The sequence below is a fragment of the Myripristis murdjan genome, chromosome 9, assembly GCF_902150065.1.
Source record: "Myripristis murdjan chromosome 9, fMyrMur1.1, whole genome shotgun sequence".
NCBI lineage: Eukaryota > Metazoa > Chordata > Actinopteri > Holocentriformes > Holocentridae > Myripristis > Myripristis murdjan.
In genome coordinates this window covers 33,411,371-33,430,698 of record NC_043988.1, presented here as the reverse complement: position 1 = coordinate 33,430,698, position 19,328 = coordinate 33,411,371, and the positions used below count along the sequence as shown (strand labels likewise).

Sequence of the window (19,328 nt, the reverse complement as noted above, 5' to 3'; positions counted from 1 at the left end):
ACATTGAATTTCAGGGATTAAAAAGTCAGATTTTTTCAAAAATGTACCCTTTTAAGGCCTTTAAACAGTTAAAAATGTATTAAATCTGTTTTTTCAAGTAGTATTTTTTTCAGCATGTTAAGGCCAGGTTACATTTTTTAATCATGCTCTTTAGTGATTTTCCTGTTTTCATCGCATGCGCTTTAATTAACACACCTGGACACTGTGTTCCCCAACGATTGGTTTAAAAGAGTCTTTGTTTTTATTCCATGGCCATTTCAAGTGTCAGGACTTTAATTAGTGTTGGTCAATAAGAAATTGCCTGGCACAACTTTAATTAGTTTGTCTTAAATTTGAGTCCAAACCGCGTTTAAAAGGTCTTTAAAGGTTTCAAATTTGGCAAGCCTCGGGTCTCACAGACCAAGCAGAAACTCCCACAACGCAGCCGGCGAGCGCCATGCCGACTGTTAATAATCAGCTTAACAGCAACTAACAACTTTCCCACTGATTTAGTAAACTTCCTGCTGCTTGTGTGACATTACTCCTGTTCTTTGACCGGTCAGCTCACCAAAAAACACAAAAACAAATGGTCGATGCCATCTGGTTTTCAGCAAAGAAAGCTAAACTTGTTTCGACCTTTCAAAGCGCCCCGCTCCGCCTAAAAAGACACGAAACACAGGACTTTCTCCAAAAACAGACGCTTTTTGAACTTTGATGTGAAATGTGATATAAAGCTTTTGTGTAAATTCAATACTGATGTGAAGAAAAAGTTGCAGGCACGTGTGAAACAACAGAATATGGCAAACACAGCCTGATGATTAAAAAATAAAGTAATAATAATACGACTGATACGTTCGTTTGTACAGCACTTATCAAAACCAGCGTTACAAAGTGCTTTACAAAGACCTCATTAAAGGAAATAACCAAATAAATAAAACAATAAAAGACACTAAAAAAGATCAGATTACAAGAATAAAATGCAGAAGAATTGAAATACCAGGAATAAAATGTAAAAATATAAAAAATATAATGGTGCTGTAAAAAGAGCCGCTGCTATAAAGAGAATTTACTGGTGAACCTTAAACTTGTTTCAGCCCATTTGCGTCGGTGGGTTTTTATATTCAGCCTCAAAATTGGATTTATTTCTCATGTTTAACCGATAATATTAAACTTCTAGATTTTGTCCACAGGCTAAATCAAACAGGTTGAAGATGTCATTTATTCTGTGTGTCATAAATTAGGATTAACGCCAGCTTTTTGAGGCGCTGCTGTGCTCTCCACTGCTTGATTTCCAGTGTAGTGTTGTGTTTTGTGCATGATGCTGCCAGCCGAAGCTCTCACTCAGGACAGTAAATGCTTGAACCTGAACCTCACCCACCACATCAGGTGCCAACGCCGGAGCAAAAAGCCAAATTCTGTCTTTTTACCTGACAAAAATAATACTGACCTTTGACTGCTGCTCTCTTCAAAACCTGGTGAGAAAAGCATTTTTGAACAAAAACATGTTTCGCGGATGCCAAGTGGGCGCCAGCGCATCCTGTAGCAGCCGCCCTCGCACTTCATGCCTTACCTCAGGTTTACACTTCAGGCTTGATTATATGCCATTCTTCCAATTACTGAGGTACTTTTTAGTTTTTTTGGTTCAGATTTTGCGCACAAATGAGGCAAAAAAAAACCCAACAACAACAAAACACTGGGAAAGAAGAGCGAAAAGGAAAGGAAAGCAAACTTCAGGTGAGATAAAGAAACCACAAGCGGATTATAAAAACCTCCAGAAGAGAAAAGGGGGGAAATAAATCAAGATGGAAAATAACGACGCAAATGACATCAAAAATTCAACATGAAGGAGAACTGCGCCAAAACAACAAAATGCATGAATAATAAGTAAGACACATAAAACAAAGTCGAAGATGGTGGGTGTGAGTGGGATGCTGTTTGTGCCAGGAGAGTGCCGACTTCCTCAGTGTTCAAAGAGAAAAGGAGGAAGAAAAATAATGAGCGCCTCGTTTTTGTTCGCAGGGTCCTCGTCTAAGATCACCGAGCAGAACCTGAAGGGGACGGACATCGACTCGGACAGCCTGAAGTTGAGGTACGTCCTCACCAAAGACCCTCCGGCCGGCAAACTCCTGCTGAGCAAGGCCGGACGTCCTGAGAAGGTCTCAGTGAAGGGTCCTGTCCAGAGCTTCACCCAGGAAGACGTCAACAAAGGTACTTGTCATCTCGTCCAGTCTCTTTTCTGCTCAAACTGATTTTCTGCTCTTCTCTTGCCCATTTCCAATGAACCACACTGGTAGTCTTGCACTCAAACCCTTCCACACTTGCGTCACATGTTTTCGTGAAGGTAAGAGGTGCTCGGTGGCGTCGAGTGTGCAATGCTGACCACAAATCGATTGGACAGCCACAAACTTTGATGACGTCCATCAAAAATTTACATTCAACAGCAATAGCTCTTTCTAAAAACAACAGCATGGATACCCACAACCCTCAAGGGTCAGAGACTTTTGTAGGGGAATGATTTCCTGCCAAATAAAATCGGTGAACTGCATCTACCTGCCCCCGTGAGCACAAACAAAGTGGGTAGATACAGTTTGCTGGCATTTTTTTTTTTTTTTTGGCAGGAAATAGTTCCCAACAAAACTCCTCCCCTCCAGGGGCCGCGGATTGCGCTGTGTATCCATGTCATTATTTTTGGAAAGAGCCGTTGCTGCTGAATTTCTCAGGTGTAAATTTGTGAGTTTGAGTTCCACTAAACAAAAACCCATTCAGCCCCATTGTGCTGTGGCGATGGGAGACAGACTGGAAACCTCGCCAAATCACACATGAACTGAATGGACAGACCTAGCACCTGGGACAAGTGGGAAAATATCTCCTTTTTGTATTTTCAGTTGAACTGTCCCTTTAATGAAATGCAGTGTTTGCTCAGACAGCCCCGTTGGGAAGACAGTCGCTATTTGAAGAAACTGGTTTAGGGACAAAACGAGGCATTCCCTGTTTAATTGACTTGACTTCCATTGAAATGGTTTCTGTCTTGACTGGGACACACACCACACTTGGTTTCCAACACAACTCCAACAACTTTGTAATTGGGGGAAGTTGCAACTTTTTCAGACGATATAAATTCGTGTGATGAGACCCAAGACCCTTGACTACGTAACCAGTCAACCAAAAGGGCTCGACTCTGTCATGAATTCAGCCCAGTTTTGACAGTTTTGTTGTGGTGACAAATTTCTAGCATGGTGTCTGAATCTGACGTTTCTGGGCTTTAAACTGTGTAGTCTGACACGGTCCAGGAATTGAAATTTGTGACATAAAGTCCAGCATGTGAGAGTTTTCTTTTTTTTTCTTGCCTTTTGTCCGGTGACAAATGAGTGTGACAAATCCCCTGCCCTGTGTCTGACTGTCAGACTGTTCATTTGTTGGCCTCCTCGACAGCCGTGCTGATTGGTTGGGGTCAAACGTGCGGCGTGGCCTCTCTGCTGAATTTATGTCATGGACATGGAGACCATCCTGACAGAAATATCCTGCAGTTTGATCCCAGCATTACTCCCACGTCTGCTCCGACACTCTCTGGCCCTTTGTTTCCTCTGGTCTCTCTGTGCAAATGCTGCCATTGTTGCAGTCCTGTTTTGTTGTTGTTGTTGTTGTTGTTGTTGTTTTTACTGCCTCTGTTGCACCTCTTGCTTCATCCCCAAGAGGAACCGTTGGGAGGAATTAAGTTTTACTCTTTTGTTTAGTCGCTGCCAGTTACAGGGAACTTTTCTGGCAAGCAGTCAGCTTAGAGGCATAAGAGATTTGTCTTGAAATAATCTCCATTTCATTGTACTGCCCAGTGTTTAAGAAAGAATTTATTCCAAATCATAAATGAATGTGGCATTTAACCCTATGATTTTCAAGATTTAGTGCTTTCAAATCAAACATGTCTGTGTGATGGCATGAAAGTAATAATAAACAACATTTATCATTGATTTTGTTTATTAGTGAAAGTAAAGTGATGAATTACCTCATCAAGTTACTGCGCTCGGCTAGACTGTTGAACAGCCGAAAAGAGTCAAACTTAAAGGTTCTGTGTGCAGAAATTGTAAACATCAGTATATCATTGTCACATTCAGCCGAATACCTTGGTATAATTACCATAAATCAATGACAGCATGGTTGAGATGATTGGTAGCCTCTATCTCACGCCAGTGCTATGGTTAGAGCTAATGTTTCTCCAAATTAAGACCACGCTTCCCTTGAAAACCCCGTTCCTTCCCGATGTTGCTTATTTAAACGAGCAAAACTCAGTCGCTTTTAAGTGAGTCAAAAAGTGAACCAGCTGCAAATGAACTCAGTTCCCTTTGTGTTCACATTGTAGGTTTGCAAATCTGTTTTCTGCTCTACAAGTACAGATGAGATCCATATCATCATCTTAGAGATTCGCCTTTATTGTCTTTCATTTCCATGGCAGGTCCGACCAAGCACACCGCCTCCCTAAACGTTCAAACGGTGCCAGCACCAGGCAGATAATGGCAACAAGGATGTCTGCTCCCGTCTTGGGCATAAATCAGCAGTGTGGAAAGTCAGCTGATAAATCACACGCCACATGCAGACAATGCCAGTACGAGATAAAATAATCAGGAAATATGACAAACGTGGTCAAACATCTGCAACAAAAACACAGCGTTGTAATGTAGTCGATATCGTTTCATATCGATTATCACGTGATAACAGAGAATGCCATATTATTGCCCAAAGAATTGATGTAATATCGCATGAAACTTGTGTTATACGACCCTAAATATAACTTTATTGGAACTCTACTCTAAGACAAATTAGAACCTGCTTTCACATGAATCAGTTGGAGTGAATCAAACAAACCACAAAGTGAACTGAACTGAGACCAGCCTTCCAGGTCGTCTGTGTCTGAAAGCTTTAGCTCTGTTTGCTCTGGAAGGACAGCGCCCTCTTCTTATTTTGTGCCATAAAGCGAGACAGCAGCTTCCCTGACCGACCCTATCTGCTGAAAACCAGTGCGAGAACCCAGCGTGGAGGCTGCTAGACGCTGGCAATCTGTCTCCTGGTCTTTTTTGTTTACCCTAATTATACTAATGTCTCAGAGTTCCTGTGGTAGTGATTTTAGAGGACAAGTTGAAGTGATTTCCTCTCGCTCCCTTGCAGGCCTGCTGGAGTACAGCCATGACAAAGGGGAAAAGGGAGGCAGCCTCTCTTTCAAGTTCAACCTGCTGGACCCCGAAGGCAACAAACTGATCGACCAGTCTTTCTTCATCAGCGTGCTGGGTAAGGTTTCCTCCTTCTTCAGTAATGCAGAGGTGAAATACAGGCTGGATGAACTGTTCCTCGACTCAGTGATGGAAAAAAAGCAGTGACTGAAGATTTACACATCATAGCTGCTCATTAAACCAGTGCTCGACATCAGGAGGGAACCGATCCCAAACAAAATCAAGTTTTCTTTCTTTCCAGCTGTCTAAACCAGTGCTACTCAACCCGCGGCCCGTGCGTCATTTTTATGTGGCCCACCACTTTCATATAATAAAAATATTATTATTCTGTCTAATTATTGATTTTCAGTCTGTGGACAGTTCATTTCTATCACTAACCACAAGAGGGCGATAATGCATAGACTATTGTGTAGAAGTGGGCATGCCTCACCTTACATGGCTGATGTACAAGCCAACACCGGTCACGGTAGTGTCAGGAAGCGTTGTGTCAGGAGGCGGTGTGTCGGGAAGCGGTGTGAAGCGACACACCGCCTCCCGCCACCCGACACACTGCTTTCCACAATAGGCGAAATTCTTTTTTCTTTTTTCTGCAATCAAAGACCAATACTGTTGTAAACTGTACATCCTACTCTGCAGGCGCGTGTGAGCTGCTCTGCGCCCGTCTGGCCGTGCCCAGCGCAGAGCGTGGCCCAACCCGCACGCTGTGTGAAAGCCCCTTTAACCTCTGAGCAAGCTGCCCATTCTGTTCACATTTTGGGAATGAAGCCTCATTTTGTTGTAACTTTTCATCATTAATCATTGCATGACAATCTCTTATTCAGTGAGGTTTGGCCTTGGATGGAAATGTAGCTGTTTTCTGTCTAGTCATGTAGCCTGTGACAAAATTATCGTTTAAACGTCCAAAATAGGACAGGCATGTTTAGCTAGCGGCCCTTGGACACAGCTGAGTTTGGCTGAGTGGCCCCTGAGCCATCTGAAGTTGAGTGGCCCTGATCTAAACCTTTGTGATACTTCAGTTTGATTTATTTTAACCTTCCTAGACAGGGACGAAAGGACAGATTAAGGTGTGATGTTATTATATTACGCTGAATAAATGAACAAAGGAGAATTCTGCCACGTCTATCTCTGTGTGTATTGCGTATTTACATTGAAAGGTTTATATAGAGTAATTCAACAAAGGCCGGGCCAGAGTGAACTGAAATATCTCAGCTTTCAAAATGTTCCTGTATAAATATTCACACTCTTTGCAAAATCCAGTTTTGTTACATTTTCTAAACCACACTAGGAGAGAGAAGTTATAATTACATTTACCCACTTCAGTCCGTGGCTTCTTGGCCTTCTGTTAGAAAATCAATTTTCTCCCAAACTCCCACACTGACCTTTCCAGTGTTAAACGTGCAGGTTAACAGGTTTTTATGAAATAAAAGGTGGATGAAGTGTGTTGAGGTGAATTTAGCCTCCATCACAACTCTACTCCTCCTCTTCTTCCCTCCCTGCTTTCTCTCTAATGGAAGCTGAAGTCGCACACACTGCAAAAAAAAAAAATCTCATTCTTAAGGCATCTGGCCTCATATTCAGTCTTAAAATGAGATATTTTAGTCTCACATAGCTCTACTCTGATTTCTCTGAGCGCTCCTAATTTTTTCATTTAGATCCCTGGTTTAGAGCCCAGATGGTTTTGCAGCTCAAACAAAATTTACCAGCTTACTGTGCGAGTTTATGAGGTAATCCCACTTGTTTTCAACGCAGTTTCATTTGTTTCAGGATGTTTTCTGAGAACAAGAATAAGGATCAAGGCAGAAATGGAATAATGGGTCATTCACGACCATGTGGATGTATCTCTCGTATGAGTTTAGGAGCTCCTGCCAAAATAGTTTTTGTCAAACTTTTGAACACCTTGGGGTTTTCACCAGAATTTTTCGCCTCTAGTCAATAAGCTGTGGCCTAAGGAATCAGTCAGTAATTGTAGGTTCACAAGAAAATCTCAATGCACATGGCAGTAGATGCATGATGATCAGAAATCCAGAGCATTTGTTGGACTTCAACAGTGGGGCAGGTCGGCCCACTGGGATCAAGGAAATAACACTTAAAAAAAAAATAAAAAAAAAAATTCTGGAAACACATTGATTAGTATTGGAAATGGGTGGGATCATCTCATCCCACTGTTGTAAAAAATGTAGGAACTTCTTAAAAATGACAATCACCAGGCCGATCATATTTACTGATAAAAAAAAAAAGAAGTAATACTGCACAGTTACAAGGAGGAAACAACAGACGTGACATAAAAAGAGACGAGAGGAAAAATAACATCTGTTGCCTAGCAACCTAAAGATTCTTTGTAGCAACTTAACGTCCAAATGCTACTCTAACGGAAGACAACACAACACATTTCTAGTTCCACTGACTATAAAGTTGTATCGTATTGTATCGTAAATAAAAGCATTTGTTATTGTAACCTACTACTACTATCATTAATCTATTATTATTAATTTTTTATTATTAATCTATTGTCAGAGAAAAAATATTTACAACACCCACTGGCAGATTTTTTCCACCTTGTTTGTAGAGAAGTGCACTGAGGATGAGACTAAATGACTTTAAGGTGGAGAGTTTTTTTTTTTTTTTTGGAGTGGAAGTTCCTCCTGCATTTATCTCTCCTGCATTAGCGCTGTATACCTTGAGAGGCTTTTCGCACGCTGATGCATGGCACACTGCAGCACAACAAACCCCAGTGTCTCGCTGCCAAATGGACACTAGATCATTCCTTGTACTGTCTGATGGCTGAATGCAGAAGGTTTGTTTTTTTTTTTTTTTTTTCTCTGGGGACGAAGCCAAAGTGGTGCAGTAGATCAGCAATCACATGGTAAAAAAATGTAAAAATGAGTGGGGCTTTTGGGCAGCAGTTGCTTCTGTTGCTGTTGGTGACGTTGGGATCGTCTGAGAGCTGACTCCCTCGTTTCCTCTCAGCTCGCCTTCCTCTTTCTTCTCTGTTGTTTCCTTTGTTTTGTTTTGTTTTTTTCCACTTTTCCTCTCCTGGCCGGTCCCTGCCCATATCTCTCCCTGCCACGCTCCTCTGCTGCCCTCTGATTACTTCTCTGCCCTCCTCTCCATCTTTCCACATCCATCCGTCTGAATCTCCCGAACCTCCGCCGCTCCATCACTCCGCCCGATAACGTCTTCCTCCCTCCTTTCTCTGTCAGCCAACTTCATCTTTTCCTGTTGTGTGCTTGTAGGTGTCATCCCCCCTTTCTCCGTCGCCTGAATCACCATTCGTCTCCTCTTATCTCTTCCCTCTTTCCCTCTGCACATCCGTCGCAGCTCTGTCCTCCTTTGCCAGTGCATCTTTTTCTCCTCCACCTTTTCATTTTCCGTGACTCTGAGCCATGACTTTACCGATAAATCCTTTTTTAGTTCAATATCAGTCTCATTTGAGTTAGTTTTCTGTGTGTGTGTGTGTGTTTTAATTTTTTAGTTTCATTTCAAATTAGTAGTATATTATAGTAGGGATGGCCTATAGCCTCTAGCCTCTGCTATGTCTTTGTCTGCTGTGTTGTCTGTGTTTTCTGCTCTGATCTGTGTAAAGCATCCTTGGGTTTCTTGAAAGGCGCTATACAAATTTAAGTTAGTCTTATTATTATTATTATGAAAGATATAACATGTTTATTTACACTATTTCTAAATAATATTTAATTTTGCAATCATTTTATTTATGGTGTTATTTTTTTCTGTTACTGTATACTATACCTGTTTGCCGGTGCTTTATAACCCAAAAATAAATGATAAATTCCTTTATTATATATATTCCTTTAATATGTAGATACTGCCCTCTAAAGGACAGTTTATATTTATGTGTCAAACGTCTCGTAGTTACATTGACGGTGTGTGTAGCTTCTGCAGAGCCCACAGAGGCTGCTGCTGTCACTCATGTACGCCTCTCCAAAAATGCAGCTGTGCACCGGTTGATGACGTCATCAGTCCGCTTGGCCGCTTTGTGCTGTTTTTGTGTGTTTTGTGAGTTGATCTCCACTGAGAAAACTGACGAATATGTTGTACATGTGTTCTGGTTTTGCCAACTCATCCCCCAAATTGTTCAGATGGCAAAATGTCTCTGATTTTATGATACAAAAAAAAATTCCAAAACATCTCACCGTTGCTTCTGTTTGTATCTGATCTTGAGTCGCACAGAATTAATAATAAAATCTTGACACTGCCATCCAGTTTTTCAGAGATCAGCGACTCTCCAGCACAGAAACATGAATATTCACGCCACGGTGCAGTTACAGTGACAGTTTAACCCAGAAATATGATTTGACCGGCACACGCCTCCCTCTGACCCCCACAGAGGACCGCCTGCCCCCCTCGGTGGTGGTCAACAAAGGCCTGGTGCTGGACGAGAACACCGCGAAGAAGCTGACCACCACGCAGCTGTCCGCCAGCGACCAGGACAGCGAGCCGGCCGAGCTCGTCTACCGCATCACCAAGCAGACCGGCCTGGGTCACCTGGAGCACGCCGCCCAGCCAGGTACGCAGCGACGGCGGTGAAGGCCACCGGCGCCTTGACCCACATCACGCGTTACTGCCATGAGGCTCAACGCTGATGAGTGCCGGCGTTTCCTTGAGGCTTCTGCAAATTAATTCATATTCATGACACATGGATGTTTTATGTGTGTGTGTGTGTGTGTGTGTGTTTGTATGTGGAAGGTGAGGATGCACATGTGCCTGTGTGAGGTGGCAGCACACATCTTTAACGGGTGCTGTCACACACCAAGTGAAATGAGCCTTGCTCCAGCTCCTCTTCTCTGTCATTTTTTCTGAAGGGTATTCCAGCTGCTCCTTTCAAAGCAGACACACACATCCTGTCCTGATCTCACACACACACACACACACACACACACAGAGAGAACACACACATACGTGCCTTCAACCTTAATTGAATCACTTTGCTGTGCTCAGTGGAGGCCCAAACTGTTGAAATACAACAAACTCATACTGCAACCACACTCCCTCAGCTGAATCAAAATCCTTGTGCGGTGTTTTGATTTCCACTTAGAGAAAAAATCAATTTCTTTTTCTCACGTCATCTTGAATTGTTTCTGCCGCCCCATGCAAAAACAAAACAAAACAAAAAGAAAAAAAAAACACACAGGTAGAAATTACCGCTGTGAAATTGCGTCTGGAAGGAACAGGAAGAAGTTGATGCATCTTCTAACCGCAGAGAGGTGATTAGCTTCTGTGCTATTGAACACTTCATCCCCGGCTGAGCGGTTTCTCCACGTAGCCGAGCGCTCTCGCAGCATGCTAATTAGCTGGATGTTAACACGGCTCTCCAATCGCCCAGCATCAGCTCACCTCAACGCCACAGAGGGCTTTGGATAATTAACGCTAGCCGCTCAGCCAATCTGTCACTCCACGCTAACACACACACACACACAGCTAGCTCTCCGCCCCTGTGGGATCGCTTGTCAGCCCTACAGTGAATGTCAAGGTAACAGCGCCGAGAGATGAATGCCCACTTTCAAAAGCCAAACTCTTGAAAAGACTCGCTAATGGGCTGAAGGCACGGTACTTTTAAGTTGAGCGGTTGGACTAAGACACCAGGGGAATCATCCCATGAATCAATGAGGGCTTTAACACATCGCCACACATCAGATGCTTTTGACATGCACTGCAACTTCTGCTAGAGCCAAGTTTGGGGCAGCTCGATATTAAACAGAAGCACCGAGGAGTCTGTAGCACTCATATTTATGCAAAGAGATAGATGCAGTTCAATTTGTTTACTCCTAAAGTGCAGCCTGATGCTCATTTTCAGCGCGGCTTCAGCTGTCCTGCTGTGTTCTGCTCCTGCCACATCAGCAGTCAGCTCCACCAATCAGAAGTGACGTAGCAGTGGTCAGCTCCACCAATCACAGTGAATGTAACCCAAGACCGTAGCGCCACCAATCTTTGTTCTTTTGGCAATTAGGCATGTCAGCTATTCTTCATATTCAATTCAAAACAGCACGATTTCAGGTTGTACAAAATACTGTATTATGGGTCAGAATGGCAGTAATGATGTCAGTCACACACACACACACACACACACACACACACACACACACACACAGTTATAGATGTGACAAGCCTCTTGGGACGTGACTAAAGATTTGACTAAAACATCAAAAATGTTGACTAACGAGGCAGGAAGGCGTCAGGCCACAACCAAGCACAGTGTTTGAAGAGTTCATTAAAATGAATACACCTTTTTCACTGATATTGCTTGGAGTACACACACACACACATATATACACACACACACACACGCACACACAAAGCATGATTTAGGATAATAAACATTATGCCAGGCTAAATAAACATATAAAAAAAATAGAAATAAATATAAAGTAAACTTTAATAAAATTCAAAAAAGTTTGAAAAGGTTTAATAAATTCAAATGGAGATATCTGTTTTTGCAAATGAACTCTTTGTTTGTTTCTGAATATGAACTTTCACTTTCCTTCCTGTAGTCAGTGCACATATGAACTTAAACTTATTGCATTACACATCCTTTATTTACAGTTTGTTTGAGTATAGCCTATTTCATATTTTCATCTTTTTTTTAAACACTTTTTATAATTGGATTTTATTTTATGTTGATACCTGCACCAAGAGATATTCCTTGTACACCCGGTATTTGGCAAATAATGATTCTGCTTCTGCTTCTGTCTGCTGCCGACTGACATGCCTCCGTTTAGATGGTTTTTGAAGAAAGCGTAGGAGCATCCTCCATTAGAGTAAGATCTCCCACAATCCTGTGCAGTAAGCTCCTCAGCAACGCCGCAAACATAATGCAGGAGTTTGTTAAAAAAACAAAAAAAAATGCAAGTTCTTCTTCATTGTTTATACTTTTATTTATTTTCTAGCAGGGAAGAGTCGGTTTAGTCACTAGAAAGCCTACATGGGAGTTCATCTCGGACGCTTGTTCCAAATTTGAGAACTTTTTGCTCATCAGTTTTGGTTTTGGTTGAAGAACGTGTACGAGCCACAATCCAAACAGGTCGGCTAATAAGCAACAGGTGGTAGAAATCGCCAGGAAGCTGTGGTATATTGACGACGTGTTGATGGCATGATGGCGTTATGCTGCTTTGAAAGTCCATACAATCATAAAACCAGTTTCCTTCAGAGAAAAGCACTGCCTGCTGCCTCAAAAAAGCTATATAAAGTTTTGGACACAGCGTACGTCTGAAGGACAAAGACAGAAAACAGAGGCTACCCTCTGGATTTGAGCCAGCTGTATTATAACGGAGTCAGTGAAATTTGAAACCTCAAAAAGGATGAAATCAGTTCATTACTGTTCAAGACCATTAACTCACTAATTAGCTCCTCGCCAGTGTCAGATTTCTTCCCTCAGGTGGGATTGATTTTGGCCTGGCTGCTGCAACATTTCAACACGCTCACTAGAGACTCAAAAACACTGGCAAAGGTCCACAGATTCGTTTTGCATTTATCTGAGGTCAAGCCGCTCTGGGTGTCTTAAATAAATCTCGTGTTGTTAATTTAAACCTGTGTTATTTGCTCCTAACTCAAAAAAATGCAATCTATAGCTATACTAGGTTAGCGAGGTTAGCTAGTTAACGTAGTTTTCAAGTCTGTTGACCTTCCAACATTTCAGCAGCCAGATCATTGTGATTAATATTATTTATTTATATTTCAACCACAGTTCCTTCTTGTGCAGTTCAGGTAGCCAGTTAGGTGACTTATGGGCTTAGAAAAAGGCTCTTTGGGTCTGCCTGCTGAGATTTATTCAACCAGTAAAATTAACTCTGCCTCCAAAGCTGATCTGCTCCGAGTAATCAAGAAAGATTTGTATAAGCCTACTAAAACTCCCTGGCTCTGGGGCATGCTGCTCTGATAATAAATTCACCTAAACACTGTCTTTAATCTTATTTCTAGTAAATTCGCAGTGGATATATCGACAAAATATTTCAGGGAGTACCACTTTGCTGCGGTATAGGCCAATAACTCCTGGAGCTTTCATTCTCTGCCTCCATCGTGTGTGAAATAAAGAAAGATTTACCCTCCACATATCTCATAAAACTACATCGGATTCAAAAGTATGCTAACGCAGCGTTCAAACTCCTGCATCTAGACTCCTGGAAACAAATCTTGATATTTCCTGTCAAGACAAATGGAAGGGAAAATGCAGTTCCCTTTAATATGATGGCTGAAAAAAATAGGATTTTCATCACTGAATAAGAATATTGCCTCTCACTCTCGCTGTCTGCCTGTCCTGATTATAATGATGTATAAACTTCCAGCTGGGGAGTTCACGATACAAGCCACGAGGACCAGAAGCTTTCGCGTGTTGCAACCGTGTCAGACGTTGACGTGAACAAGATTGATGTTGAAGAGCTTCCATTTCCATTTCCTCCAGGCCCTCTCGATATGTTTGAATGAACTTTTGGACACCCCGTGATGTATAATATGTGGGCTGCTTCATTGGGATTTTGTTATTTTGGAAAATTTTCAGCAATCTGCACAGGGAAATAACTTCTCGCCCGTCACCTCTGCTCGGGGAAATAACTTCAGTTCCATCACCGGTCCGCAATATTGGACAAGTTATTATAGTCACATCAAACTCACCAGCGACATCAGAAAACTTCCCTGTGCATCATAACAAGTCTGGAACAAACAATATATGCCTCATTTAAAATGTCTGCCAACCTGAACATGAACCATGTGATAAATAAATGGTGTTACTTTTCAAAATAACAGTCCACATGCATGAAGTACATATGAAGCACTGGGCACATCAAAATTTCTACAACTGTGTGGTATCAGCAGAGTAATTTACATGATGTAATGAGAAAATGTGTGATTTGTTATGACTCCTAATGAACTGTAGATGCTAATAATACTGTATTAAAATCACAGGATTTTGGAAAATAGAAAAAAAAAAGGAAAACTCAGACAATGAAAGTGGGACTAAACTTTAAACTAAGATTGGCTTTTTGCTGACTTCCATTCATCACGCCTGACTGATTTTTTTGTCATGCACTTTGAATAATAAACATATTCATAAACAAAGGTAGGCACAATGCAAAGCACTACATTGTCATTCCCACACAGAATCCACCTTTTCTGAAACCCATTTCAAGTCTTTCATAAGCATCCATCCAAAACAAATCAGCAGAAATGGAGCTCATTTTGCAATGAAGCAAAACACATTTTGGATCTCGGTATAGACAATTGCCTTTAGTTTCACAGAGTGTAATGCATTTGATTGTCGCAATCAAAACTGATTAAGTTTCCCCACCGAATTTTAGTTGGTGGAGCTGATGGAGAGTGAAGATTGAGCTGGAGTTTTCTTAAATAGGCTCCAGTTTAGATTTAGTTTAGTTTAGCTGCACATAAAAATGATTTAAAGGAAAGAGAAAAGAAGATTAATTCTGTGCTTGGAGACAAAGAAACCCCATGGGGCTTTTAAAACTGTCTGACGCCAAAAGAAAGAAGATGAAAACAAAAAATTAAGATGCCAAACAAAGGCACAGATGAATCGAGTAGCAGAAGCCAAATGACACTGAAATTCAGCTCAAATAACAAAATGTGTAAATAACAACTGAGGGAAAGTGTGTGTGTGTGTGTGCATATGTGTGTGTGTGTATGAGCATTTATGAGGGGCTGTGTGAGTGATAAAAAGGCAAAGAGAATACATTTAGTTATGTGTTTTTGTGTGTGCGCGTGTGCATAGGTGTGGGTGCATGTGTGTGTGCGTCTGTGTGTGTGTGTGTTGTCAAAGAAACTGAGTCATTTTGTGAGTGGTAATGTGTGTATGTTTTTGTGAGTGAGCATGGCTGTGTGCAGTAGCATGTTGGTGTGCCTATGTGTGTATGTGTTGTGTGTGTGTGTGTGTGTGTGTGTGAGAGAGAGAGAGAGAGAGAGAGAGAGAGAGAGATACTGAGTGTGTGTACATCCTCTGACTTTGCTGGCACTCTCCTCTCTGCAGGCACTCGGATCAGCTCGTTCACCCAGGCTGACCTGGCGTCACGCAGCATCCAGTACGTCCACACCAGCGAAGAAGAAAAGCACGCCGACCAGTTTTCCTTCACCGTGTCGGACGGGGCGAACGAGGTGAGCGAGCGGTCCGGCTTGGCAACAGGACTGTTTAGGTCATGACTCTGTGGTGCGTCGAGGAACTGGTACATCACAGGTTCATGAGCGCTGACACTTTTGAAAAAAGGAACAAGGCTGAACGGTACCTTTATGGGATCTACAGAGTCGTGCTGAAATGATAAGCTCATTATGATAAGTCAGCACAAAATGAATTGATTATTGTTTTGATAATCAATTAATCATTTCAGTCATATATCAAGCAAAAATACCAAACATTTGCTTGATTTTTCAGCCTCACAAATGATAAGACTTGCTTGCTCTTCTACATTTCATATTATTATAAAATTAGTTTTTTTTGCTGCTTGTCAGACTAAAGAAGCTAGTATTTCTCATTATTTTAACATTTTATTGACAAAACATGAATAAAATATTCAAAAACATAACCAATAATTGTTGCTTGTTAGTTGCAAGGCTACCTTAAAATGCAACTGTAGGAGACCCCAGTAGGTTCCTTGAGGAACCCCCTCAAACCAGTTTATGAGCCCTGGAAACGTTTTTTCTAACATCAAAGAAATCTGAGCCTCTCTTTGTGTGCTTCAGCGATGGTGGCCTGTAATAAACCATATTGTCACATTTTCACTACAGAGAGGACTAAGCTAGCTAGTAATTAGAGCAGAGATCCAACAGCAATGTCAAATAAAGACATAATTTATCATCATGCTAAATACTTTGGCGATCAGAAAGTGGTTTGAAAGCCAGAAATCACACGGGCAAGTAATCACTGAGTCACTGACGCTGATTAGCCACCCTATCAAACCCAGGCAGATATATTACAGTCATTTAGTGTAATGGTGTAATGAAAATCCCCTTTTGAATTATTAATCAGACTCACATAGGATCTTAGAGGGAAAAAAAAACACCCAAACGAACCCATAGTTTTCAGAGTGGTGAGGGAGTGCCATTCCAACCCCTCCACCCTCAGTGCATAAATTTGCCTTGCTAATCCAGACTAATGAGGACCACAAGGACTTGAGTAAACATGTGAAAAGGTCATTTGGCCTTCACGCCTGGTTGGCTGGAGTGTGTGGAGGCTTTTTGTTGGCTGCTGTCGTGCTCGGTGTCTGTGGAGTGGTCTGCTTCATTTACTTTGTTTTTAACCCTCTCTCTCCAGCCGGGTGGCTCGATCGGCATCCTGTTGGAATTGGCACACAGAGTCGCTATAAAAGTTTTGCATTTCACTGTTGGTTTGTTTGTTTTTTTTTGCATTAATAGCATCTGCAGTAAACATTTTATTCAACCTGCAGTGAGATGGGATTGCTTGATGGTAGTTTTCAAAGTGGCGCCCATGGACCTTAGAAGCCTCCAGTGGGTCCTGAGCAAAATGTGACATAGTTTAGTTTCACTATAATTAAACTCAATAGAAACCAATGCCAAATACATAAAGGAAAAAGTATTTGTCTGTTTGTTATGCTCAAGCAAGACATGTGTGAAAGAAAGAAAAGTTGGGGGTCTTGTTGAATTCAGCCCACAGTTTATCCAGAAGGCTCAATAGTGGGTTCTGGGATCCCAGAATCGCCCACTTTCCTGCTGTGACAAATTCTTGTCCATGCTGCAATATGCGAATGTGATCTTCATGATTTTCACGGTCACGTCAGATTTTTGAGGTTTCAGGCTTCAGAGTCATGAACAACATGAGAGCCAAGCTGTTTGATTCTGTGATTCTCTACCTGTGGTGGCTAAGTCAGCACAGGAATCAGATACATTGCTCAGTGACTAGTTACAGCAGGACAGCTGTGCCACGGCACTTTGATAACAGGTGGAGACATTAAAGTCAGCTTACTTTCACTGATCATGCTGACCACCCCCCACCCCCACCCTTAGCACACATCCACCAAGAAAGTGTGTTTGTTTTATAACGGTTGACTGAAAGGTCACGGCATTCAGGTTATTGGCTTATTTCAAGGTCTGTCAGCACTGCCTCCATCATCAGTGCTTTCAGTGCATTATGGAAGCATGCGCATCTACTAGCCATCAGCGAAAGTAATGGACCCATGCATTACAAAATGTTACGTCTGTGATGTGTTCATAATATTTCAAGGTTGAAGGAAATGAGCAATGCTGCCTGTAATATGGACGAGACAAATCCAGTGTGGATAACAGGTGTTCAGAAGGAGAGAAATGAGCCTGAAGAATTATTAGCCACAACTTTAGGCAAAGTTGTGCAACTACACTGCCACAAAATTCACTGCCATGCAAAAAATCATCCATCTTCACTTTTAAAATCTTGTTGTTCTTCAAACAAGGTAAAACCTCTGACAGTGGGATGAGATAATCCCACGTTTCCAATACTAATCAACTTGTTCAGGGCTGTATAGCAAGAGAGTAGAGCAGGTGAACAGTTTTATATACCTTGGACCCACTTTAGACAATAAACTCTGCTTTCATCAACACATCACTGATATCCATAAACAATCCAACAGAGAATCTATCTATGTCATCTTCATGCTCAGAGCACTTTCCTTTGCCCATTCTGCCACAGCTGCATTAAACAAACTGGCTTCCTGAGCTTGTATAGAACCAGGCTTATCAGTGTGTGTGATGCATGTGTGTGAGTTGGGACACTGGGAGAGTTGAAGGTTGTCTGTATGTATACCTGTATGTCGCAGTATGGTTATCTGTGTGTTTCTGTGTTTGTACACGCCGTGAAAACCAATTTCCTCAATAGAGATTATATCTATCTGTATCTATCAGTGTTCTTTGCAGTGTAATATCGTTGTGTTGGCTGTTTCCAGGTTGCACAGACGTTCTACATCACCATCAGGCCGGTGGACGACTCCCTGCCGCTGCTGCAGGTTCCTGGCATGAGAGTCCAAGAGGGAGTGAGGAAGACCATCACCGAGTTTGAGCTGAAGGCCACCGATGCGGACACAGAGGTAGGACCGCAGCTGTTCGCAGGGGACTTAAATTAGAGCAAGGAGAAGAAAAAAAAAAAAAAATGTTTGGCTCCAGAAAGGCACAAAAATGCAGCCCTCAGCACTTCCCCTGCCAAGCTGGTCTTTAGAAGTGGATGGCGCAGGAGTCAGAGTTCCCACCTGCAGCCAAAGTTGAAAAGCTCCGACCACCAGCTGGTAATTTTCAACCCTGGCATTAACTTTCACTGTAAGCTGGCTGCTGTCGGGCCAGAAAGCTTTCTTTTCCCTGGCAGCTTCATTGCAGAGATTTTTTATGTGCTTGCTTAAGTAAAAATCCATCTTGTAATCCCCTTGTGATACCTCAGACATCGCAAGGAAGCACTAGATGTTTGTTTAAGAAGGACTGACAACCCGAAGCTGACGTTCACTGTGTGTGCTATGTGATGGGTTGACAGCTCACAACTGTTTTTTTTTCCTCTGTTATCAAACTCCATAGTTGCTATATTGGAAATAATCTCATGATATTACATCACGCTCACTTGGGCAGCTGTCCACGGTAGTAAGAAAAATACACCAGCAACAAAAAATATAAGGCACAGCACCAGCAGCCTTTTGTTTGTGAATTTTTCCCTTTCATGTATCATCATTATAGTTAAATGAGTCCATTTGAAGCGTCCAGGAGCATTTTACACAACATAAAGAAAATGGTTGACGCTCTTCCCTCACTCCTCTTTCAAACTTTGGCTTAACATTTAGAGTTAATTCGCACAAAGGGAGTGTTTAAAGGCATAAACAAGTACAGGAGACAAAGGTATAAACAAATTATGCAGGCGAGATAAAAGCCTAGCAGTGCTTATGAGAGTTTCACTTAAAAATAATGAAATAATATAGATCAAAAAAAAAAAGGAGAAATAAGACAGACACAGTGAAAATATTATTATTTTAACAACACACTGCAAAAAACATCTTCATTTCATTCAGTCTCGTATTCAGAGTTAATTCTTGTTTTTCTTCAAACAAGGTAAACAGTCTGACAGCGGGAAGAAGTTGTTGAAAAAGAACTCTATCACTTTTTTTGCAGAATTTTCTTGAATCATGAGTCATTTTCCTTGATCCCAATGGGCTGATC

The 19,328-nt window shown here is 41.8% G+C and overlaps 1 protein-coding gene across 1 annotated transcript in view; it reads left to right on the top strand.

Annotated features, from left to right (window-relative positions):
- fras1 (Fraser extracellular matrix complex subunit 1) overlaps nt 1-19,328 on the top strand; it is a 321,197-nt gene that overhangs the window by 271,983 nt on the left and 29,886 nt on the right. The window contains 5 exon segments of the mRNA XM_030059979.1: nt 1,999-2,187; nt 5,137-5,256; nt 9,541-9,720; nt 15,181-15,305; nt 18,080-18,220. Coding sequence (XP_029915839.1) covers nt 1,999-2,187; nt 5,137-5,256; nt 9,541-9,720; nt 15,181-15,305; nt 18,080-18,220 — 755 coding nt within the window.